The following is a 24115-nucleotide window of genomic DNA, read 5'->3' as shown; positions in this document are numbered from 1 at the left end:
CAGGCCGTGGGCAATCGTTTGAATTAGTGCGCCCTTTACCCCTCTTCATATGCCTTCGCTAACGCTAATTTTTAGCCTCAAGAACAAATACAAGAAGTACAATGGTCGTTTTAACCAGACTGGCGCGGGTGTTGACCCGCTTCAGCATGACGCTGAAAATAATCTACTCCGTACGTTTTATTTTTCAATCTGATTTCACTTAGTAACTGATCTTCAAATCATAGAACAAGTCATCTCGGAATTCCCGTGGTACGAAGCGCTCCACGAGCTTTGGAAGAACAACCCGTCATTCGCCCCGAAGACGTTCTCGTCCGCTCCGGGAATCGATCGCGCAGCTGACATGATGTCACTTACCTCAAAGCGCAAGGGCAAAGCCAAAGCCCTCCCCCCTTCTGATCACATCGACTCCATTGATGAGTCAATGGAGGTCGACTTCAACGACAATTCCCTCGGCCCCAACCCCCCAGCTGCTCACCCTTCCCCCGCTGTAAATGCCCCTCCCGCCGTCAACGCTCCCCCCGCCGTCAATGCTCCCCCCGCCGTCGATGCTCCTCCCGGTGTAAATACTGCCCCTGCCGTTAACGCTCCCCCCACCATAAATGCCCCTCCCGCCGTCAACGCTCCCCCCGCCGTCAATGCCCCCCCCCGCTGCCATTAACACTCCCCCCGCCGTTAACGCCTCCCCTGCCAATAGCGACTTCGACTACGTGATGGACGAGCAGTCACAGGACGAGCAGCCACAGGGGGAGCAGCCTGCCCGTGCCTCTGCCAAGCGCCCCTTCTCATCCCCCTCACCACCCCCTACACCCCCACCCACCTCTCGTGGGACCTTCAAGTCCCACGCAGATCGCGCCATCAACCGTGGGTCCATCCGTTCACCCCAGTCGCCTCCGTCTGTTGCATCATCTTCAGCATCATCATCTGGACGCGGGTCCTCATCACACCGGTCAGTAACTTCGTCTGCACGCCGACAGGGCGGCTCGCACAAGGCTGGCCAGTCATCCCTTTCCACTCAAGTCCAATCTGATGTTCAGGGCCAAGTCAAGTCCCTCGCTGAAGGGATCAATTATATCTACACCGCGAAGGCAGCCCAGTCAGAATATAAAATCGCGAAGGTCAACTCGCACCGTCAGCAGCTGGAGCTCGATTTTCAACGCGAGCAAGCCGAGATCGACCGTAGCGAGGCTGCCGTCGTCCACCAACGTGCGCAAGAAGCGAAGTCGCTCGAGCTTCAACTTCTCGAAGCTCAAGCCAAGGTCCATGCGGAGAAGAAGGCTGCCCTTCAGCTCGAGATCGAGCTTCTGAAATTGAAGGGGGGGGTGTCTGATTAATCATTGCATGTATTTCCCTTGTTGTATCTGATCTTGTAGCATTTTGTGTGTTCCGTTTCTCGTCTTGCATCATCTCAGACACTTATGGTAGTATGTCACATATGTTTACATGCCTTCCTATATGTTTGTACATGCCTCCTATGTCACCAATTCACTAGTCTTGTTGTCCTCATCCTGTTCCCTGTAAGCCACTACCCCAATAAGTACCTCATCAACTTTGCACGAGCTTCTTGGCCAGGGGTGCCTGCATATGAGGTATCTCCCACCTCATCATTGTCCAGGTCTTCTTGCTCTGCAGGTGGCATAAGATCTAACCCCTCCCCAATGGCCCAATTCTCAGTGCCATTGCCATGTTGTTCTTCAAACCGAATGATCATATTGTGCAGAATAAGGCAGCACATGATCCAATAGGAGTGGTATTTGAGTTGCTCTTCATTCTGCAGTGGGTGTCGGAGCTCTCTGAGAGACTGGAAACGGCCCTTAAGGGCAGCAAATGTATGCTCTACCCTCACACGAACCTAAAGAAATGTGAATACGAACCAGGCAAAATAAAATAAAATAAAATAAAATAAAATAAAATACATACCTTGGAAAGGACAGTGTTAAATGCCTTCTGGTCAGAGGTCAAGGCCCCATTAATAGGCTTCTTGAATGGGGGGATACACCATGGCTCTAGGGGATAAGCACTATCAGCCCAAATCCAATGGTTATTGCCCAGAAGTGTTTGATGATTCTGGTAAACATGGGTGGAGCGGAATGCATATGCATCATGGGCACTACCAGTGTGGCCAAGAGAATAATCGACTATAGTGAGATTATGGACCATAATGACCGCCTAAAAATTAGAAAAATCAGCCGCAAATAAACAGCATAAAAAATAAAACACACCTGGCAGTTGAGGGAAAATTGAGACTTCCTGCTATAAAAAGCGTCTCCAAAGATACTTGGCCTTTGGTAAAGATTGAACAATGATCCATCAACAGCCAGAATACCATTCTCCCACTCTGGGCAACCCGTGGTTTTGAGAACATAGGCTCGGGCACGTGCGACTTCGATGGAGTTGAGAGCGGGGAAGGACATAAAATGATCATGCTCTTCAAGCAGGGCAGTCATGACACGATTAGTGCAGTTGGTGACTGACCCAACGGAGACGCCTGCCCACTGGGCAACATCTTCAGGAGAAATCGCATTGCCATAGTGGCCGACCCGATTAAGAAAAATAGCGAGCTGGATTGCAACTGGAAGTTGGGGATTGTTGGATTCATTATGGAAAACAGCGTGATCACTAATTTGATCGAGGATATCGTCGAAAATGTCAGGGGCAACACGTAGCTTCTTTTGGAATAATTCGGGGCGGTGAATGCTGAAATGGTCAAGGAGTTGGATCTGTGGTGCTCGCATAGGGGCCTCGTCTGGACGGTGAAGAACACGTGCCTCCTCCACCTCATCCCGAAGAGCGGAAAGGGAGCCAATGGCACGGATGAAATGCTGATGAATCTGGATTGAATCCGACATGTTGGAACCACCGGAGCCATCAGGAGAGTTGTCAGACAGATAGGGGGACATAGGGGAGATTGGTGATGGGGTCCTGATAACAGAATCCTCAGACATAGAAGAATCAGACTCAGAGACTTCACCATCAGCCATGGCATGCTCAGCCCAGGCCTTGGCTACATCTAGAGTAGCAGTATCTAATTGATTAAGCAGTTGTTCACGTTGAGATTGGCGAGGCATTGTGGTTCAGCGCTGGTATCTTATCATCCGACTCAGATCAATCTGCGCAAAATTTGGTCGGAGCTTGAAATTTACATGTCACGTGACTCAGTCGGCTACGGACTTCGTCGAAATCAAGTGTTTGCGTGTTTTGAGCGGAGTTTAAAATTTGCTTATCAAACAATTTTCCGAACAATTCAAAACATATTCTGAACATGTTTCAACGTGTTTCAGAACATTCAAAACCTTACTCTGAATACCCTTAGTATTACTTATTCTTAAATCATATTTCAGACAGTTGCGTACGACGTAGACGTATTGTAGTGCCCATGATGCATATGCATTCCGCTCCACCCATGTTTACCAGAATCATCAAACACTTCTGGGCAATAACCATTGGATTTGGGCTGATAGTGCTTATCCCCTAGAGCCATGGTGTATCCCCCCATTCAAGAAGCCTATTAATGGGGCCTTGACCTCTGACCAGAAGGCATTTAACACTGTCCTTTCCAAGGTATGTATTTTATTTTATTTTATTTTATTTTATTTTATTTTGCCTGGTTCGTATTCACATTTCTTTAGGTTCGTGTGAGGGTAGAGCATACATTTGCTGCCCTTAAGGGCCGTTTCCAGTCTCTCAGAGAGCTCCGACACCCACTGCAGAATGAAGAGCAACTCAAATACCACTCCTATTGGATCATGTGCTGCCTTATTCTGCACAATATGATCATTCGGTTTGAAGAACAACATGGCAATGGCACTGAGAATTGGGCCATTGGGGAGGGGTTAGATCTTATGCCACCTGCAGAGCAAGAAGACCTGGACAATGATGAGGTGGGAGATACCTCATATGCAGGCACCCCTGGCCAAGAAGCTCGTGCAAAGTTGATGAGGTACTTATTGGGGTAGTGGCTTACAGGGAACAGGATGAGGACAACAAGACTAGTGAATTGGTGACATAGGAGGCATGTACAAACATATAGGAAGGCATGTAAACATATGTGACATACTACCATAAGTGTCTGAGATGATGCAAGACGAGAAACGGAACACACAAAATGCTACAAGATCAGATACAACAAGGGAAATACATGCAATGATTAATCAGACACCCCCCCCTTCAATTTCAGAAGCTCGATCTCGAGCTGAAGGGCAGCCTTCTTCTCCGCATGGACCTTGGCTTGAGCTTCGAGAAGTTGAAGCTCGAGCGACTTCGCTTCTTGCGCACGTTGGTGGACGACGGCAGCCTCGCTACGGTCGATCTCGGCTTGCTCGCGTTGAAAATCGAGCTCCAGCTGCTGACGGTGCGAGTTGACCTTCGCGATTTTATATTCTGACTGGGCTGCCTTCGCGGTGTAGATATAATTGATCCCTTCAGCGAGGGACTTGACTTGGCCCTGAACATCAGATTGGACTTGAGTGGAAAGGGATGACTGGCCAGCCTTGTGCGAGCCGCCCTGTCGGCGTGCAGACGAAGTTACTGACCGGTGTGATGAGGACCCGCGTCCAGATGATGATGCTGAAGATGATGCAACAGACGGAGGCGACTGGGGTGAACGGATGGACCCACGGTTGATGGCGCGATCTGCGTGGGACTTGAAGGTCCCACGAGAGGTGGGTGGGGGTGTAGGGGGTGGTGAGGGGGATGAGAAGGGGCGCTTGGCAGAGGCACGGGCAGGCTGCTCCCCCTGTGGCTGCTCGTCCTGTGACTGCTCGTCCATCACGTAGTCGAAGTCGCTATTGGCAGGGGAGGCGTTAACGGCGGGGGGGAGTGTTAATGGCAGCGGGGGGGGCATTGACGGCGGGGGGAGCGTTGACGGCGGGAGGGGCATTTATGGTGGGGGGAGCGTTAACGGCAGGGGCAGTATTTACACCGGGAGGAGCATCGACGGCGGGGGGAGCATTGACGGCGGGGGGAGCGTTGACGGCGGGAGGGGCATTTACAGCGGGGGAAGGGTGAGCAGCTGGGGGGTTGGGGCCGAGGGAATTGTCGTTGAAGTCGACCTCCATTGACTCATCAATGGAGTCGATGTGATCAGAAGGGGGGAGGGCTTTGGCTTTGCCCTTGCGCTTTGAGGTAAGTGACATCATGTCAGCTGCGCGATCGATTCCCGGAGCGGACGAGAACGTCTTCGGGGCGAATGACGGGTTGTTCTTCCAAAGCTCGTGGAGCGCTTCGTACCACGGGAATTCCGAGATGACTTGTTCTATGATTTGAAGATCAGTTACTAAGTGAAATCAGATTGAAAAATAAAACGTACGGAGTAGATTATTTTCAGCGTCATGCTGAAGCGGGTCAACACCCGCGCCAGTCTGGTTAAAACGACCATTGTACTTCTTGTATTTGTTCTTGAGGCTAAAAATTAGCGTTAGCGAAGGCATATGAAGAGGGGTAAAGGGCGCACTAATTCAAACGATTGCCCACGGCCTGCGTGAACTTGCCCGGCTCGTCAACATATAAGTCTTGATACTCTTCATCCTTCTCAAATACACAACGGGCGATCACCGCAGAGATCTTGCTCTTGTCACTCCCAGACGGGGGAGGTTCGTTATCCGGCTTCTTTCCTCCTTCGTTGAACAAAACACGACAGTCGCCAGGATGGGTGGTGAGGAATTGCACGAGGGTATTAGTGCGGTTGCTGTTGTTGTCCCATCGGATCTTGATGCCAGAGGATGTAGCCACTACAGCATCACCGGGGACATTGTCAGATGTGGTGAGATCAGATGCACCAGCAGTAGAGGCAGTGGCAGTGGCTTGCCCTCGTCCCCTGGTGCCGCGAGTTGAAGTACCCTTGCCCCTAGAACGGGGGGGTCTTTGGGTAGTCATTGGTGGTCGGTGACTAGTCTTGAGGCGTGCGTTGAGCCGTTCTGAACGGCGTACTTGCGGACGGTCTGCAGGCATACCTGCGCGTGTAGCATGAAGTTTGATTTCAGACTCAGCTTGCGCCTGCCGACATTCCGTGAGGTTCTGAAAAGTTTACCCACGTGTTTCATAGCTTTCAAAACTTTCAAAACCTTACTCTGAACGCCATTATTATTGAGTAGGGTGCAGCAGGGTGCGGCACAGATGCGGCAATTTCCTAAGGCCCCCAAAACATTATTTTTAAAGTCCGATAGTGACATGGCTTTAGACATATACATCGTTGTCGAATTCTCGATGAGGCGGACGTCCTGAACATTCAGCCACATCGAATGCATGACATGTTCTTTCAATAAATAAAAATTCTCCGCCTCCTAAAAGTCTTTGAAGCGACTTGTTTCTTCCAACCTGCAAATATTGCTGACACCCATTCATGATGTAGATGGCGAATGCCCGAAGAAGGTCAAATTCTGCTGGTACTTGCCACTGGCCAGGGGTAAGTCTTGCGTGCATGCATCACTCAAGATGTCACCGGTACTGAATGTTTGCGGCGCCCGCCCAATCTGAGCGCTTGAAGCCAACACAACAGCAAAAATCGTCTTCAAGGGAGGCTGTCCGGTCAAGGGCATGATCAAACAAAGTGGTACATGGCACCATTTCTCTAACCACTTGACTCTCGTTGCACCTTACTTCGCTCACATAGATCCTTAACATTATCTACTTCAAACAATGAGTGTACACGATCAACCGAGGGATTCTATGCCGATTCTTCCTCCGGAAACCTGCTCACCCAGTGAAGCGATCGCTTATAAAAGTTAGGTATGTCGCCGGCGATGGCCACTTTTCATGGGGTTCATTTCACTCACTTTGATACATCCTTCGTCTAGGGCAGACGCCATGACAAAATCAGTCGGTTTCTAGGGAAGGTTAAGAATGCGACTACAAAAATTTCTGTGAGTCGATAATGATCCTGAGTTTCTTGGAGTAAGGCTCATGTGATCATACAAAAGCACTGCTACCACGACCCTGTTCTCCCGAACGTCAATCGCGAAGATGCCTCATCGTTCCCAAATATCGAGGTGGGTCACCCTTCAGTTTTTGCTCTCTCTCTAACTTCCGGTAGTCGTGCTCACGCACTCGCAATTCCAGGGTCATTCCAGACACGAAAATGCCTCGTCCGCTGCAATGGACGTTCAGGGAATTATGCAAGTCTTTGGTGGCATGATCTTGCACAGCACACTGCATCTCTATGTATCAGCATTACCGTTCTCTCCCCTCAACTCTACGATATCTCACAAATGCACTGCCAAATTTCCGAAAACCCTCCATCTGGCATCTGGACGTGACATGAACTGGACAGCTGTTCTGACTGTGATCAGCGGGCACACTGGTGCTGTTAATTCAGTCTCATTCTCGCCGGATGGGATCCGCGTCGGCAGCTGGTTCTAGGGATGGTACTGTCTGGGGATGCAGCGACAGGGCAGTTGGTGAGCCCTTGGAAGGGCACACTGATCTGGTTAGGTCAGTCTCATTCTCGACGAACGGAACTCGTATCGTAGCTGGTTCGGACGATAAAACTGTCCGGCTGTGGGATCCAGCAACGGGGCAGTCAGTGGACGAACCCTTATCGAGGCGCACTGATGGGATTATCCCAGTCTCCTTCTCGCCGAACGGAACATGCATCGTGTCTTGTTCTTGGGATGATACTGTCCGGCTGTGGGGGCAAGTTGGTGAGCCCTTGCAGGGGCACACTGCCTACGTTAACTCAGTCTCGTTTTCTCCGGATGGAACTCGCATTGCGACTGGTTCTAGGGATGACACTTTCCGGGTGTGGGACACAACCACAGGGCAGCCAGTTGGCGAGCCCTTGTAGGGGCACACTAAGGAGGTTCACTCAGTCTCGTCCTCTCCAGATGGGACTTTCATCGTGTCTGGTTCTTCGGATAAGACTGTCCAGCTGTGGGATGCAGCGACGATCAGTGAGCCACTTAGAAGGTCACACTGATTAGGTTACGTCAGTGTTATTCTCGACGAATGGAGCTAGTATCATGACCCGTCAGTCCCTGAGGGGGCACACTTATGGTATCGAGTCAGTCTCTTTTTCTCGAGACGGGACTCCCATCATTTCTTGTTTATGGGATAGGACTGTCAGGGTCTGGTATGCAGCGATTTGGAAGTCATTACAGGACCATGCCAAAGAAGACTGTCCAGCATCCTTCTCGCACGCCAGTTGCATCCCACATCTAACAGTGGAGTGGTCATCGAACGACGACTTCATTTCCCTCATCAAATACAACGCATGCAGTGTGTAACACTGCTGAGCTACTCGCGGGCACACCTCACAATGACTGCCGGTCGACTTCGTTTTTGCATCAATTTAATACTTGTAGATCATTGCGATGATCTTGTTTCAGAAATTGACTTGGAGGAGCGTCAGAGTCGCTTAGATCGAGTGCGATATTGAGTGTACATCTGTTGTCTATCATATGCGTAGAATGAAGTCTGAGACAGTTTGGATGAATGACGTGACAGGATTTTAAAAGTAGTACGTAACGATCATCAGACAATGAATGAAGTGATCAGAGAATATGGTTGTACAAGGAATGGAGAGAAGAGTGCATCTAAGCGCGGACTATCCTTTCTACCGAATCTAGAGCCCCTGGGCGCCATCACTCTTCGCTCTTTGGTTCCACAAACATGCCAGCTCCAAAATACCTTGCCTCGCCACCGATCTGTGCCTCATTACCAAGGTGCACCCCGTTTGGCAGCGAAAGCTGCAGAATCGCAGACGCCCGTGGAAGATAAAACGAAGCGTTCTTCACAACACCATATTCCAACACCTGCCCTTCAGCATGAGAAAACTCCTCTTCATCTTCCTCTGACGACTTATACTTGTGCGCAAAAAATCGCTCCTGGAAGTCACAATCGCTGCCATCATCAATAGCGCGGATAAGAACAGGATGGAGGACGACGTTGAAATGATTCTCGAGAGCGTCGAAAAGCGCCGAGTCACTTCCCTTGAGGTATTTCTTCTTGACGCTTGCCTTGCGGTAGAGGTGGGAAAGCGGAAAAGCGACGACAGTAGTGCCTTCTTTGTGCAACTCTTTGATTTCATCAACGACCGCCTGCACCAACTTCTGGTCCAAGTTTGGGTAAGTGTCGATGCAGGATTCCACATGTTGGTGACGGTGAGCAGCTTCTTTCAAGGGAGTGTAGCTAGGCGGGGACACCCAATTTTGAGGCGGTACCTCGGCGACTTCAACGTCATACTGGAGCACCAACCGTGTGCCCTTGGTCACGGGCATGACTTTGTGCTCTATGTCCGTATAGAATGCAACTATGGCTGCCCGGAGCCCGTCGCCGGACTTGGTTGTATACTTAGTTGGATGCATGTCGACACTTATCTCAACGCCTTGATGCCTCAATATAAGCTCTCCTCCCTCCCATTCCGTGTTGAGTGCGACGAGCACCGTTCCATGATGAGCATCGCTATGTGTTGAATCACGATGCCAGTCAAAGTGGCCTCCTTCGCCATATATAGCGAGCTTGTAGAACTTGAGAACGACTTTCTTGCCTACGAACATGCTTTTCCGGAGTTCCTCCTGGATATTGATCACGAAATCTTGATATCGAGATTGCTTATGCCCTTTCAAAACGAAGGCGAGCTCATCGGATTTGAGCTCTGTTCCATGCCTGTAAGTGGGATCCATGACTGTTTCCGCTCCCCTGCCGAATGGCGAAGGGGTTGCATGCTTTTGCAATACTGCAACGTCAGGTTTGATCCATGTCCCTGCGTCCTCTCCTTTGACGAGCAGATTGAATGTAGCTGACTTGACGCGACTTGTGAAGGACACGAACGGACTGCCGGCAAGGTTGTCGAGTGCATACGTGAGCTTAGTCTCTCTCTTCACTTTATAGGCTGCATTAGAGTTGGAAAAAGCATCGAGATATCCGCCGATGCGCTCGAAGTAGGACAGCTCGTGCTCGAACTCTGAGTCTGAATTGGAGGAAACTGATGGTGAGTCCATTTTCACTGATGTGCTTATCGATGGAAGATTTGAGTTAGAGGGGCTTCTTGTACCGACGAGTGGCTGAGGTTGAAATCGCACGCGAGCGTCCGATCGAGGCCAGAGTGTTCACAATGGCATACTAACAGTCTGGTTATTACATAAAGTAAGCAAGAACCATCTTCGTAAGTGAACCACAAGGGCGAACGAGAGAAGCAACCTTCTCCGTCCTGGGTACATTGACACGGTAGTGCTCTCTGTTGCCACCCAGTTCGAACGCCTGTGACTCGGGGGCTGTTGGCTACGCGGTATGATGTTACATGCTTCTTTTGCCATCGTTGACGGCGTGGCTGGCGTGAATTGGACAGGTTTGTGTCGCGTCGAGAGCCGCTCGCGGGCAAATGCCGGAACTCCCCCGTGGTCTTTAAGTTTCAATAAGTTACCCCAGCTTTCGAACTGACCCCTCTCCAGATGCGGTGACATGCAGACAGTTCCTAATCGGTGGTGGCCCATCGAAAGGAACTCGCCCCTTCTCATCACGGTGAGCATGGCATCGGCTGGTCGAGGAACAAGGAACAAGCCTTCTGAGCGCCTACGATTAGGTAATTGCAGACACTTGACTGAACGTTGTGACTGCACGACGTTTTAGCTTTTGGTGCCTTCCATTTGGTGCCTTCTATTGATATTATTGGTACACGAAACATTGACCTGCAGAGCAGATAACGGCAGATTGTGTAGAGTACCATGGTGGATAATAAGTACTAGGCTTTGCCACAACAATACGGGAGCGCTACGGTATTCAACTTGCTCCAAGAACCTTGTCAGATACGTTTCCGTGGGGAAGGGAGCGAAGGAGAGAAGACGGGTTGATCGATTACAAGCGGTTTGTTTAAGTACATGATCCTCGAACGTCCTAACAATGGTATCATTGATTTATATTGGAATGCAACGGTGAAAACAATAGCAGTGGATATGCAGACCTACAGGTCAAGTGATTACTCGATGTCAGTAATTGCGCGCTAATAAATATCATGCTCGATGAGAATAAACAAGAAAAACACACATCAGTCTAGGCTACACAAAATCATTCAGTTGTTCCAGTGTTCCAATACGAAAGCGAAGGGTATCTAGGAGGTCCTTCTGGACCCACCCGCATTTGCAGCCGTGTTCGCGCCCGTCCGATGATCCATGAACGACTCGGTACTCGACAAATACGAAGGGTCATTGTACACGCCCGGGTCATAGTGCGCAAACGACTGGCGTGAGCCATCCGACGCATTTGATCGTTGTTTGTGGGACGAACGCGAAGACTCGCCGCCGCCTCCGCCTGGCTGCAGAGACCGCGGGCGGGCGCCAGGCGTCATTCCTGCCATCTGGCTTAGACTCTGTCGGCGTCCATGCGTAGAGGAACGGTCCCCACGTTCTGCGGAGCCGTTTGGCGTCGGTTCCCTGGAAATAGGCGGTGCGGGGTAGGAAAAACCAGAAGGGACTGGGGAGGACACGTAAGACTGAGGTGTCTTTGAGCGCCTGCCGTCAGGCTGGGCAGGTGCGTAAAGCGAACTGCGTCGCGAGGGCGCTTCCCTCCCATTCATATTCGGAATGACAGGGCCCCCTGGAGGCGGTGCGCCGCTGTTGCCGGCGTAACCGGTTGGCAGCTGTCCTATGTCATAGAAAGACCCTACCAACGAGCCGGGCGCTGAAACAGGAGTGTTAGGGACTGTAGGTACAAGTGGGGTACGTTGCGAAACAGGGACAGGGACAGGGAGGGGGTGATTAGCATGATCCGGACTGAGTAGCCCCAATACGGCCGCACGCCCTGATGGTGCGTCAGAGGGAGGACGAGACTGTCAAGGCTTAGCTTTAACTTTTGTCTCGGACAAGGTAATGCACTTACTGGGGGTTCAACGGTTATTTCAGGGACAGAGCTGTCTGATGACACCACTCTTCGGTGTTCATATCCGGCCGACTCTCGTTGACTTGGAGTGGATACTGTCCTTGAATGTCGGGAATGCCGAGGCAGAGGGGCATCAACGTTATCCCAGTTTGGAGGAGAGAGTGGATTGGGCGTTGTCACGTTCGTTGGGCGAGGACGGGGGGGACCTTGAGAGCTTTGCGTGCGAGTCTGTGGCCTTCATCAACTCAAAGCGCACTCCACGTAGGATGAAAGCAAACCTTGGCTGCCCCATGTCGACGCCATTCCTCAGGCTCGGATGGGTTAGACCATCTCAGTTCGTCAGCAAGCCTCTGCTTTGAGTGCCTGGTAGCTTCACTGTCGTTGTCTCTTTCGCTGCGATAGTGATGGTGTCCCGCGTCAGATCCAGTAACAGTTTCATAGTCGGCTGTGGCGCTTGCATCTTCATGGATGACACTCAGACCGTTGCGCTCTCGACGTTTGTCACGGCTCGTCATGTTGGGCAGGCCGATAATCTCGAGCGCCGATATGGTGGAGGATTGAGACATGGACATCTTCGTTGACGTTTGTGACTCCGGAGAGGCACGACGAGGGGGATAGTCGAATGTTCTGACTGAATCTGAGGACGGCCCAGCGACTGGTTGTGACGGTGATGGTGAAGGAATGCGGTTGAGTTCATGCGGCGGAGGGAGAGGGATACGCTGGTCCTGACCCAGGGTTGGTATGTAGCCGTCTGGTGGGACTTGGAACTCTGAGTGCTGGACACTAGGAGCAGAATTTTGCAATGAGATTGGTCTGGTTGGGGGTGACCGAGCTGACGAGCGATCTGACATTGGCCAAGGTTGGAGCTCCGGACGCGAACGAGAAGATTGAGTGGTAACAGAGGGATTCGTGCTTGTTGTCCTGGTCCGCGGGTGTTCAACCATGACAGGCATGACTATGGGGTCTGGAGCGCGCGGGACACTCCTTCGACTGGCGGAATCAGATTCGGAATCATGACGGGAACGAGAGCCATGACGACCACCAAGTGACGTTGAGATAGGTGATGAGACACGGAGGACTTCTGGTGCGGTTCGACTCTCTGGCATGGATGCAGGCTGAGGAGGCATAACCACGGAAGCTGCGTCTTCTCCTTCCCGCGCGTCGAGCAGCCTGTCGAGGGTAGCGGCAGCGGCGTCTCGCATTTGTGACCGGCCTTCATCAAGACCACCTACGCGCCCTTCTCTGTACCCCATATTACGACCGCGACGAATGCCTTCTTCATACCCAAGTCTGCGACCCTCTTCCCTGGCAAGGTCAATCAAGCGTTCTTCATTCAATCTCCGTGCCTTTGAGCGCGCTTCAGCAGCCGCGGCCTCTGCATCATCCCTCTGGGCCTCAATGACTCCGAGTACATCTTGGGCTCTGAGAATTTCTCTCTGCGCATTATCGAGTTGCAGCTTGTACAGCCTCAGTTCCTCTTGTGCGCGAGCAGCCTCCTGCTGCGCAGCAACGCGAGCCTCGTTGATAGACCTGGTCCGTTCCAACGTGTCTGCTAGTTGTACTTCTGCTTCTTCCGCACGACGGCTTTCAGCGTCCAGCCTGTCTAATGCGGTATAAAGCACTTTGCGAGTCTGTTTTGCCTCATACTCCTCGTTAACCAGGAGTCGTAAGAGGTCACGAGCACTCGCAGTTGCGTGAATGCGTTCACGCTCGTGACGGAATTTGTCGTTGGGCGCGCCGTTGACACGGCGTGGCCTGCTTAGCTCCGCGTTTTCGTATGGAGGAGATAGCAGCGCGGTACGAGGTGAAAGGGATGCTAGATCGGATTCAGGGGTATCGGATCTGCATTGCGCTCAGTACTTTGCTCTGTTACAAACGGGAAACCAGCTTACAGCTGTGTCCCAGCTTGGAAAGGCCAAGGTTGTGTCATGACTAAATGACTCGGTCAGAAACGGTCACGGTGGAATGAAAGAAAAACCATACCAATATATCTAGGTATACAATTGAGCAAACGAAAGAAATAAAGAGATAATTGATTGAATATTTAACGGCTGTGGTAAGAATGAGCGGGCAGCTAGAGCACATTGAGGCCTGTGAAGCTGCCTGTGAGCTGTTGACGTGCTAGATCTACAAGGCGCTCGATATGTCCTTCCAGGACCCGACTGTCACACTTTGCCATATACGGCCTTGCTTACGTGTGCGTGTCACACTGTATATCTATTCCCGCCACCTGAACCTTAAATTGTTCGTATCATCCTCAAGACCCAAAACATCCCACCCGCCCTCAAAAGCCATCTTCAAGCATGAGCTCGTATGTTTTTCAGTATACTGATCATTGATTCCATCGTATCTAACTATCAAATAGCAAGCTATCAGTGTCAAGCGTGCGGGGCTCCGTCAAAGACCTTCTTGCTGACGCCAATGGCGAGAAAAGACGTAACTTTGTGGAAACCATCGAACTTCAGATTGGCCTCAAAAACTACGATACTCAAAAGGACAAGCGTTTCTCTGGTACCGTCAAGTACGTACGGTTCTCCGAGCTTGACAGCTCGTGATTGATCATATATCAGGTTGCCTAATGTCCCTCGTCCGCGCATGTCCATCTGCATTCTTGCTGATGCAGCGGACATTGATCGCGCCAAGCAAATCGAACTTGAGTACAAGTCCGTCGATGATTTAAAAAAGTGAGCAAGGCTAAGGCTCCACCCTGTTCTGATATCATTTTCTGATTTAATTTCGCCAGACTCAACAAGAACAAGAAACTGGTCAAGAAACTCGCCAAGAAGTACGATGCATTCTTGGCCTCTGAAGCCTTGATCAAGCAGATCCCGCGTCTACTTGGACCCGGTCTCTCTAAAGGTGAAATCAATTGGTGTTCATCCGGGGATATCTCATGCCTTAAACTTCACCCAGCTGGGAAGTTCCCTACTCCTATCTCTCACAATGAGGATCTAGCGAACAAACTCAATGAAGTCCGATCGACGATTAAGTTTCAGCTCAAGAAGGTCCTTTGCTTGGGCGTTGCCGTTGGACATGTCCAAATGACTGATGACCAGGTCCTTGCCAACGTTATGATGAGTATGTATCTTACTGTCACACGATCACAAGCTGCCTCTCACGCTGTCGTAGGTATTAACTTCCTGGTTTCCCTTCTCAAGAAGAACTGGCAAAATGTCCAATCGTTGCATATCAAGAGCACGATGGGCAAACCCATTCGTCTATTCTAAGTTAGCATGGGATGTCAGGGCTGAGAGCCAATGAAGTGGTATCGTAATGCAAAATAAGAAGCCCCGCGCGCTTTTACCAACGGCTTTAAAGGTGGGGAAGCCGATTGGGAGCTGATACGATGCCACGATCTTGAGCTTTCTCCCTCTTCCTTGATTTCAACCTTGCGTAGACACGGCCTTCGTAGAATTCACATGTACCTTGCGCTACTACTACTATCATGATATTATCAAAATGATATACGCAAAGCTACGTATGATGCCAAATGTTGTGGTTGCGAGGGCATTATCGTGGCTTTTTCTAACGTCACGATGAAAGCATTCAATATAGTCGACCATAGCTGTGCTTGCCGTCAGGCGAATTTTTTTTTGCTCGAGAAAAAGATTACGCCATTCCATAATTCGGGAATACTTTGAGTCACTGCCCCAACTTCACATTCCCCGGGCCATCATGATGGCCAAGAGACTCTATTGCCCTGAAGATCAAAGGCATAGCCTTGCAATGCTGAGTCGATCGTGCGCCTCCCGCCCTTCCCAACTACTGGCTCCATATGTAATTGAATTCAGTTTCCGTGGAAGAATATTCAACGAACTTTAGCGCCTCGGGCAATTCCTGACTTTGCTCCCAAATGGGTATTTCACTCGAAACCTTCTCCCATCGTTGCGCGACGTCAACGAAAGTTTAGATGATAATCACCATATATGGGGTATGAAGGGAATTTTTTCATGTACGTCTTCGCGGTGAACTGCCAGAAGCAAAGTTCTTATCTGTCAGAAGTTTGGTTTGGGGCTAACGCGGTCTTTTCGAAGCGTCGTGTCCTCAATCAGATAAGAAACTACGGCGACACTGTGAAATATGTTTGTCCGGAGTTTTGCCAGCGGACTGCTGGCTCAGTGTCATTGGATTTGGTGAGCGCAACTTGTTGTGCTGCGGTGGGTGCTGTGGAATCTGTTACTTATCATGGACATTACCTTCGGTCAAGCATTGCCAAGGAATCCACGTCAAGCTATCAAATGATATATCCATCCATCAAGATAGTGAAGCCATGAAACAGTTCAAGTTAATATGTTCCAAGACTTTGTCTCTGACGGAGCACTCCAATGCTTTTTTCTCAAGCCACGGCTTATTATGATAGCCATATTGACTGTCTGCTGCCGCAGACGTCGCTGTCAAGAGAAGTAACCGTCGTTTTTGTATTTTCGGCATGTACGACACCGCCATATTTTTTTTCTGGATGACAAGTTTCTGACACCAGGTCGTTTTGGGGCAGACGTTTGATCGCTATAAGGAATGAGGTATGTATGTGACGTTCTGTTATGAGAGACTTTTTTTGTGTCGTTCGTCGACCAGGGCCCGCAACGGCTCCGCTCTACAACGTCGGAAATGGTCCCGTAAGGCCCTGGATCGGTCCCTTGAACGCCGTCTATCATTTCATCGTTCAATGTGCCACTCCGCATCAGGGAGTTGAGCTAACCATCCTTTCATTTTGTCTTTACTTAGTGCACTGCAAGGCGATGCAACATCTTCGGCTGGGCCCCTGTCATGCCATCGTTGAGAGCGCGCCATCATAATTTGTCTCATCGTGGGTATAGAACATGTACATAACCGTTGTTCCAGATTCCAAAAGGCTGCGACGTGATTGAGGACAGGTCGGGGGTATTTGGCGCGTCCGAGAGGTGTGCCCGAGCCGCTCAAAACGGAATGATTTCCGTCGTACGACTGTCTTGAGACATATACCAACGTGAGGCACGGTGGACCTTAAGAAAGTTAACTCCTTCAGGGTTGCTCTCATCTTATGCTTAACTGTCGCGGATCTGGTAAGTGACGTTGGAGTGGTCTTCTGACTTCTGACATGCGTGATCCACCCGGAAGCTGCACGGGAGTGCACGGGACGTCGTTGACCGACATGGTGACTGATGGGCCGAGCATATGATCAATTGAGCTAGCTTCTTTGTCACTGGCAGTATGTCTTGTGTATTCATCCATGGTATGATAGAGTTCGGCGCCTGTTATCAGAGAAAGGCAGTCGACTTGTGGCGTTCGACAGAGATGAACTCAGTGTGAGAGAATTTCAGTGACGATCACTCAACCTATCGACGACTAACTACTTTTGCTACTGAATTATGTCAATGATGCCCTTCCTTGTCTTTGTTGGATTGAACTCGTTGAACGGAAGAAGACGGAATGCAAACGTTTTAGAGGTCAGCGAGTTTCTGACGGCGATCTGGCTGATTGACAAGTTGATGTCTGACCTGACTTGTAAACTTTCCGTGACACGTTGTGGAGATGAGCGGAGTGTATCCACTCAAATTCCCTGAGGGGGGTGAGTTAGCAAAAATGAAAATGCAAGTACAATGTAATATAGTATCCATGGCGAAGAAATGTGCAAGCTGGCAACACAAGCGACTTTCGCTCGACTTCTGGGCGCAGTGTTGAGCCGATCACCGTGTGTTGAATGACGAGAAGGGCTTACTAGCTTCTCGCGAACATTGGTTGATCGCGATCGAAACCACAAATGGGTTGTCTGGACGGTCCCGAAAAGAGGACTTTCATAAGTGTGCCTGGGGAAACGAAATTGAATTGCGTGAAGCGGTTTTTTTGTGCGTAAAGATACGACTTGAGAGTCGGAGAGTATGCGGGATTGAATTGGGGGGGTCAATTATCTCACGTGGGCGAGGAAGAAGGCGTCTATTCCACAACAGATCTGGCAGAACTCAACTTTAAAATGGTCAGTATGCAAGCATTGAGGACATTCCACTGGCAGTGCAAGTTGTATCTAAAGAGAAGTGTCATATTCATGTATTAATGGGTCTTCTGGTTCTAGACGGGGTGAAGCGCTGAGTGTGAAGAAATCGAGCCTCGTGAATCCGGAGGTTTTCTACAAAAACTGCCTCCGCTCCGAAATTAATATTCCGTTTTGGGTGCGCTTCCGGAAGAAACGGCAAGTTATTATCAACAACTGTATGTTACGAAATGACAATTCCAAAGTCTAAACGTAGCCCTCAATTGAAATAAAATTGAGGTTCTCCTTGGATTCTATCAATAACAAATATAAGACATTTATTTGGTAGTCTTGACTTATTTACGTATTTTCCTCTTGGGCGTCACTGCCTCGACAACTTCTTCTCCTCAAAAGCCTGTTCTCCAGTTCCTCCGCAATCCGTACAATCCTGTCCTCCGTTTCCTCTGCAGCCCTGCAAATTTCGCTTCCCTCCATATGCCTCGTCATAATTCAACAAAGCATGATTCTGCTAGTTCTCAGATCTATACTACTCAATACTCTTCTGCACAGTATCTATCTGATTCTAGTCAGTCTGCAGGTCATTCGCCGCAGTCACCGACAGCCCCCTCTTCTCTTTCTCAGTCCTCCCAATCGTCCGGGACGGCTAATGGAAAGAAAAAGCATGTCTGTCCGACCTGCGACCGTGGCTTCACTACCAGTGGCCACCTTGCCAGACACCTTCGCGTTCACACAGGTGAACGCAATCACAAGTGTCCTTTTCCTGGATGCGAAACACGTTGCTCTAGGCAAGACAACTTACAGCAACAGTGAGTACATCTTCTATTCTTTATCGTGGGCACCTAGGTCTATTCTCGTTGTACTATCGTGCCACACAGCAATTGCACCATTTTGATTCCTTGATATAACTTATCACCATCATGCATTCAACATATTTTATCGCCGCAATTCATGGCCAACAAACTGAGCTTCGTTTTCTTCTTTCTTCTACAGTTACCGCATTCATCTCTCTCCCGGCTCACGACGGAGCTCAAGCTCCGCAACTCGTGCTGCGATTGCCCGTGCCGTGGGCATCAGCGGTTCTGGCACAAAAAATAGCCGGACCACATCGTCGTTGATTTCAGAACGCAATTCGTCGGACACTCCCTCTCCTCCACCGGCACTCGAACACGCGATTCCTCCAGCGCCTGACTCACCCCCGCCGTTGGTACAGGCATTTTCTGTACCGTCTTATTCCGATAGCTTGCATTCTGGCAGTGTGTCCAGTAGATCCCCAACACCTCCCGAGAACTCCTTCCCATCAATGATCAGCCAGCATTCCCAGGCCATGTCCAACGGTCAAGTTGCATCGCACTCATCACCGATCCAGTCGCATTACAGTGACAGCACGCCAAGCTACGATGAGTCCTCGCAAGCTAATTACGGCTACGTCACAGCAGCTGTTTCTCAGCCTTCCAGTGGCCATGCTGTGCATGATCACTCATACGACTATTCTCAGGCATACGGCGAGAAGCCCTCCATGTCGCGTATTCATTCATCCTCTCTTCATCAATCACCCATGGAAAATATTCATGATGGCTCTCCGCAATCATCCGCCCACCTTTCGTCTGTATCATCTCGTCTCTCAATCTCACACATCTCGCATCCACACTCTTATCCTACACACTATCAGGCAGTCAGCTCGCCGTCGCCTGACTCACCACATTCTGTCTCTCCGCACTCTCAGCTATCTACGCCCAACTACTCAGCCTACCGGGACGACTCACACGAGGTTGCGTCTTACCAAAATGGTTCTGGGATATTGGATCCTGTCTCTGATCATTCAAGCATATCCAATAACTATATGAACACACAAAACAATGTTGTTCCGTATAGTCACACTCTTATGTCGCATCATTCGAGCATACCTAGATATGACTCGCCACCACCTGTCCTAGCGCCGATTCAGGACGAGAGGGTGCTCCGCGGGGACATTCGGATCCCTCAAATGCACCATTCAATAACGCCGCCCAACTCGCTGTCATACATGCATCATTCCCAAGTGCAGAGTTCATATCCTTATCATCCTCCGCATGTCGGCCTTGGGCAAAGCGCTTGGAAGGCGGATAACGCTCTGCGGGCTCGTCCCTCAACGGGCTATGTATAACACCGAGACCCCCTTGTTTCATGTACTGTTGTGAATCTCGTATTTTATAGCTGTCTCGTAACTCGGATTTTTTCTGTTTCCGTTGATGTCTTTGTTTTGTGTATGGATTACTTTCGTGCATTTCCTGCCATTTTTACAGCAGTTGCTATGCTGCTTGGTACCACATCGCTACTGCACACATACCATATACCTGCGTATCTAAACTGCATATACATACTTTGTACATTATGTTGTTCATAAGAATCGCATCGTGGAATCCGAGCGGATCTGACGTGGCAGTACTGTGCCTTGATGTGACGTTCAATTTCCACGGTAAACACGTACTACAACTTGTTGTCGAAGGCGTCGACTCGGACGGTCTATCAGATAGGTTGCAATGCCCAGTGATCTCGACAGGTGAGAAATCACATTCTTTGTCACAGCTTGTTCTCAAAGTACTGCAACAACGTGTAATTGGCGATCAAAAACCGGCTTCTGTGCATTGCGTTATCCAATGCGCACGACACACGTCCGACACTGCATACTTCTCGCGCGTTGATCTTACAGGCAAATAGACCAGCTCACACGATGTGAACCCATATCCGAGGAACAGGTCAAACGGCTTTGCTTCAAGGCCCGTGAGATCCTAATAGAAGAAGCAAATGTTCAAGCCGTGGACTCTCCTGTGACGGTGAATGCATCCAATTCAATCCTCTCCTAGGCTAATATTTATTTTGCTGTTCTGATTAAGATCTGCGGCGATATCCATGGGCAGTTCTATGATCTTATGGAACTATTCAAGGTAGGCGGGTTTTGCCCGGAGACGAACTACCTTTTCATGGGTAAGCATTGCATCTGGGTGCGTTTCAATCGGCTGTCTAATGTTTAATATCCCGTTGTCACAGGTGATTTCGTGGATCGTGGCTTCTACAGTGTCGAAACGTTCCTACTCCTCCTGGCACTCAAAGTCCGCTATCCAGAGCGAATCACATTGATCCGGGGCAACCACGAGTCACGGCAGATCACACAGGTGTATGGGTTCTATGACGAGTGTCAGAGAAAATATGGCAGTACCAACGTGTGGAGATGGTGTTGTGAGGTCTTTGACTATCTTGCGTTAGGCGCGATCGTGGACGGTAGAGTTTTCTGCGTCCACGGCGGACTCAGTCCAAACCTGCAGGCTATTGATCAGGTGCGTTTATTATGTTTCATGCTCCGTGTTTCGCGCGCGCGTTCTTAGTTCTGCCTTTAGATACGCGCTATTGATCGAAAACAGGAAGTCCCCCATGATGGTCCAATGTGTGACCTCCTTTGGTCCGATCCAGACGGTGTGTATCTCCTTAAGTCGTGCTCAGTCATGCACTATGATGATGTCAGCTCAACACGTCTTTCTGTTGAACAGATATAACTGGATGGGGCCTATCTCCGCGGGGCGCTGGCTTTCTCTTCGGCGCTGACATTACCAAAACTTTCGCGCACCACAACTCCATTGACCTCATCGCGCGGGCCCATCAACTCGCTATGGAAGGATATAAGCTCATGTTTGACAACATGATAGTGACAGTGTGGAGCGCACCAAATTACTGTTATCGGTGAGTGGTGATCAAATGAGCACCCTGCATGCGTCTCGGCTCTCGTAACCTATCGTGTTTTCATCACAGGTGTGGTAATGTGGCTTCGATTCTCGAGCTAGATGAACGCCTTGCTCAAGAATACAAAGTTTTCCAACATGCGCCCGCGGTAAGTTCCTTGCGTTTCGATATCCCCCCAAAGGCGATATGCGGGGATGAAATGTTGCATTGCATTTCATCCAGCGCTGTGATCTGATCATATCATGCCACTAGGACGTACTCTCCATCCCAGCAAAAAGGCCTCCTGCGGACTACTTTCTCTGAATGGGACTTCCTCTGAATGGCAATTTTTTTTACCTTTCTGATTAGAAGGTTGCTCTCCTGGCAACAATTGCCTGCCTGTCTGCCGCGTGTCTTGGGCATGCCATAAACGCGACTTTCTCATCAAACAGTGCATTTAAGCTGCTTTCCGCTGCTTCTAGGGATTGTGTGGGCGTAGCGTGGTCGGCTAAAGGCGCAACGAGTGGGGTCGACGGGGTGCCTGGCTTTATCGCAATCCCCTGTGGATCCTCCGTCGATCTTCGTTGACCAGTTTAGAGACGCCCAGAAGCATGACGTACAAGCGCCTGCCACACTTTGAGGAAATAACGATATAATTGCTCCGTAAGCGCTCAACTGTCTGATTTGTCTTTAAATAAATGCCTCGTTGCGAGGTCTCACCTCATCCTGTCTCCAAGGACCTAGGTCGTGTCCTACCGCACGCTCACACGCATTCGTGTCAATTCTTTTATTTTCTTCGGTATGGCTAATTTTTTTTTGGTTCCGAGAAGGATATCATTGTCAAGTGTATTTTGTAGTGCGATTTTCGGTCTTCAACTTCATTCATTACTGTGCTGTGAAGCTGTGAAGGCCGACCGATGAGGATATCGCCACGATTCAATGCTTGTCCCGATTGGTGTATATTGCGCACAATGATCACTCAGCGCGTTGATGGGCCGTGACCTAAACTCACAGGTTGATCTGTCATTTCACTTTTTTATCTTTTTTATCTTGTTGGCACGATTTGTGAGTGGTCACCTGTGGTCACGACGCGTATTTTCGTGGCCTTGGCATTGTATGTTCCGATGAGGCGGCGACTCACATGATGAGTCCTGTAAACCAGGGATCAATCCGGTTCAATTTATCACTCAATTGTCGATCAATCAGTCCTACGTCAAGCGGTGTCAAGGTCAAGATATACCTTAAGATGCTTTCGTCACTCCCCGCGCCTCCTTGCGTTCGTGTTCCTCTGGCCTACCTCCTAAATGCAACGTTTTTTTCTGTCATTTTGAACGAAGGCCTTGACGTACGCTAGGCAAAAATGGCTGTCCTTCCTTGGTTCCGTGCCACCATCTTTTGTGAGTAGCCGAACTATTTTAAAATGTGATGCCTTGAACCTAACTGTGTCTACTAGCATTTAGTTCAGTATTGGCTCTCGTGGTCATTGGCCTCTGTGCCCACATCCAGTCGCTTATCTCTGGATATCAAAATGTCCACTTGGCCTTTGCCGCCTTTGGGCTTGCAGCTGGCAGTCTCACTGTCTTGTCCCTTCCGCTGTTGTGAGTGCTACTGAAATTCTGATGGAATCGATCATGAAATATGCAAGGACAGTTTGATTGTAGGTCGTGTGCGCCGTGGAGCATTCGTGTCCATGATCGCGTTCGAAATCGTTTGGTTCTGTGCGTCAAACGTTGTGGCAATTTTCTCGTTTACTCATCGTCTCTCAGTCATTCTCTGGGCGATTTGGATCGGTACAGCTAGTGATGCCGTTGCGGGCAGGGCCCTTTACTTCCCCGATGGATGTATTTATCCTGATTGTGAGTCGCTTGGTGGTTGTGTCTGACTCTTGCGACCTGCTAATCGTAATTATCAGATCCCACATCCAACCAGATTTGTTATGAGATAACTGTAGTGGAGGCTGTTGCATTTATTATCTTCTTCTCTGGTACGTCTCCAGTATGTGAATGTTTGCCGTTTGCTAGAGTTTCTTTCTTTCAGTTTTCATTTACTACGACACCATCGTCTTGTATGCGATCATCCAAGCTATCCGTGGAAGAGGAATCTGGACCTCTTCCATCGCCGCGGCAAGCGAGGCCCCTGGGCCTCCTCCAACCTCAGCCTTGCCTATGGCTCAGTACACTGCAGTTCCCGGCGGTCAAGCTCCATACCTTATGTACGGAGGCTATCCTCAAAATGCTCCTCTACAGCCATACAACGGCTATCCCGCTCAGCCCCCGAATCAACAGTACTACAACTATTCCCCGGGCTCGCCCGCTTCAGGGAGCACTCAACCCCCTCACGGCGGATATTCCCTAGCCCTGTCAGGCACTGCGCCCCTCTCACCCCAGCCCAGTAACGCCCCATACCCCGCCGCCAATCAGGGTCAGATCCCTCCTGCCGGCGGATATCAAGAACAACCATATTATGGGATAAGTCAGCCTATTGCAGTCTGAAGGAAGCGATATGGTGATACTCCCGACGGAAGATGTTTACGCGTTGGACGAGAAGGCAGGAAGTTCTGGTTTGTGCTTCAAATATACTCCCCATGCCTGCTTTGTTCCGCTTGCATAATTGATTCACCCTTGCGACGATCGCTCGTATTGATACCGA

The 24115-nt window shown here is 49.9% G+C and overlaps 6 protein-coding genes across 6 annotated transcripts; 4 read left to right on the top strand and 2 right to left on the bottom strand.

Annotated features, from left to right (window-relative positions):
• Positions 1 to 8365: 8365 nt before the first annotated feature.
• DEU56DRAFT_804881 (uncharacterized protein) lies at positions 8366 to 10046 on the bottom strand. The gene has a single exon (XM_041353263.1). It carries the CDS (start codon positions 9930 to 9932, stop codon positions 8574 to 8576), a length of 1359 nt encoding a protein of 452 aa, XP_041208425.1. The 5' UTR covers positions 9933 to 10046; the 3' UTR covers positions 8366 to 8573.
• A 753-nt stretch (positions 10047 to 10799) lies between these two features.
• DEU56DRAFT_355139 (uncharacterized protein) lies at positions 10800 to 14041 on the bottom strand. The gene is made up of 5 exons (XM_041345827.1): positions 13789 to 14041; positions 13698 to 13737; positions 12084 to 13647; positions 11806 to 12033; positions 10800 to 11755 (listed from the first exon to the last, which is right to left on the bottom strand). Exons 2-5 carry the CDS (start codon positions 13733 to 13735, stop codon positions 11039 to 11041), a joined length of 2547 nt encoding a protein of 848 aa, XP_041208424.1. The 5' UTR covers positions 13736 to 13737; positions 13789 to 14041; the 3' UTR covers positions 10800 to 11038.
• Positions 14042 to 14053: 12 nt separating this feature from the next.
• On the top strand, positions 14054 to 15278 carry DEU56DRAFT_804874 (60S ribosomal protein L10A). Its single transcript, XM_041353262.1, has 6 exons — positions 14054 to 14116; positions 14171 to 14326; positions 14376 to 14489; positions 14549 to 14664; positions 14719 to 14883; positions 14935 to 15278. Exons 1-6 carry the CDS (start codon positions 14109 to 14111, stop codon positions 15030 to 15032), a joined length of 657 nt encoding a protein of 218 aa, XP_041208423.1. The 5' UTR covers positions 14054 to 14108; the 3' UTR covers positions 15033 to 15278.
• Positions 15279 to 18030: 2752 nt separating this feature from the next.
• On the top strand, positions 18031 to 20191 carry DEU56DRAFT_804864 (uncharacterized protein). Its single transcript, XM_041353261.1, has 2 exons — positions 18031 to 18579; positions 18764 to 20191. The coding sequence occupies exons 1-2, from the start codon at positions 18248 to 18250 to the stop codon at positions 19914 to 19916; spliced, it is 1485 nt and encodes a 494-aa protein (XP_041208422.1). The 5' UTR covers positions 18031 to 18247; the 3' UTR covers positions 19917 to 20191.
• DEU56DRAFT_354844 (Metallo-dependent phosphatase-like protein) lies at positions 20189 to 21902 on the top strand. The gene is made up of 8 exons (XM_041345825.1): positions 20189 to 20312; positions 20463 to 20586; positions 20647 to 20737; positions 20801 to 21087; positions 21148 to 21223; positions 21298 to 21487; positions 21557 to 21635; positions 21740 to 21902. The coding sequence occupies exons 1-8, from the start codon at positions 20293 to 20295 to the stop codon at positions 21788 to 21790; spliced, it is 918 nt and encodes a 305-aa protein (XP_041208421.1). The 5' UTR covers positions 20189 to 20292; the 3' UTR covers positions 21791 to 21902.
• Positions 21903 to 22912: 1010 nt separating this feature from the next.
• DEU56DRAFT_697294 (uncharacterized protein) lies at positions 22913 to 23646 on the top strand (the record flags this gene model as incomplete). The annotated part of the gene is made up of 5 exons (XM_041347251.1): positions 22913 to 23064; positions 23117 to 23184; positions 23233 to 23322; positions 23379 to 23450; positions 23504 to 23646. Coding segments are annotated over 5 exons (525 nt in total), but the record flags the coding sequence as incomplete, so codon positions are not given.
• Between the last annotated feature and the right edge of the window lie 469 nt (positions 23647 to 24115).

Source organism: Suillus clintonianus (genome assembly GCF_016758775.1).
Source record: "Suillus clintonianus strain FC179 chromosome Unknown DEU56scaffold_36, whole genome shotgun sequence".
NCBI classification, from domain to species: domain Eukaryota; kingdom Fungi; phylum Basidiomycota; class Agaricomycetes; order Boletales; family Suillaceae; genus Suillus; species Suillus clintonianus.
Note: the sequence above shows the minus strand (reverse complement) of the source record. Positions and strands in the feature narration are given on the sequence as shown.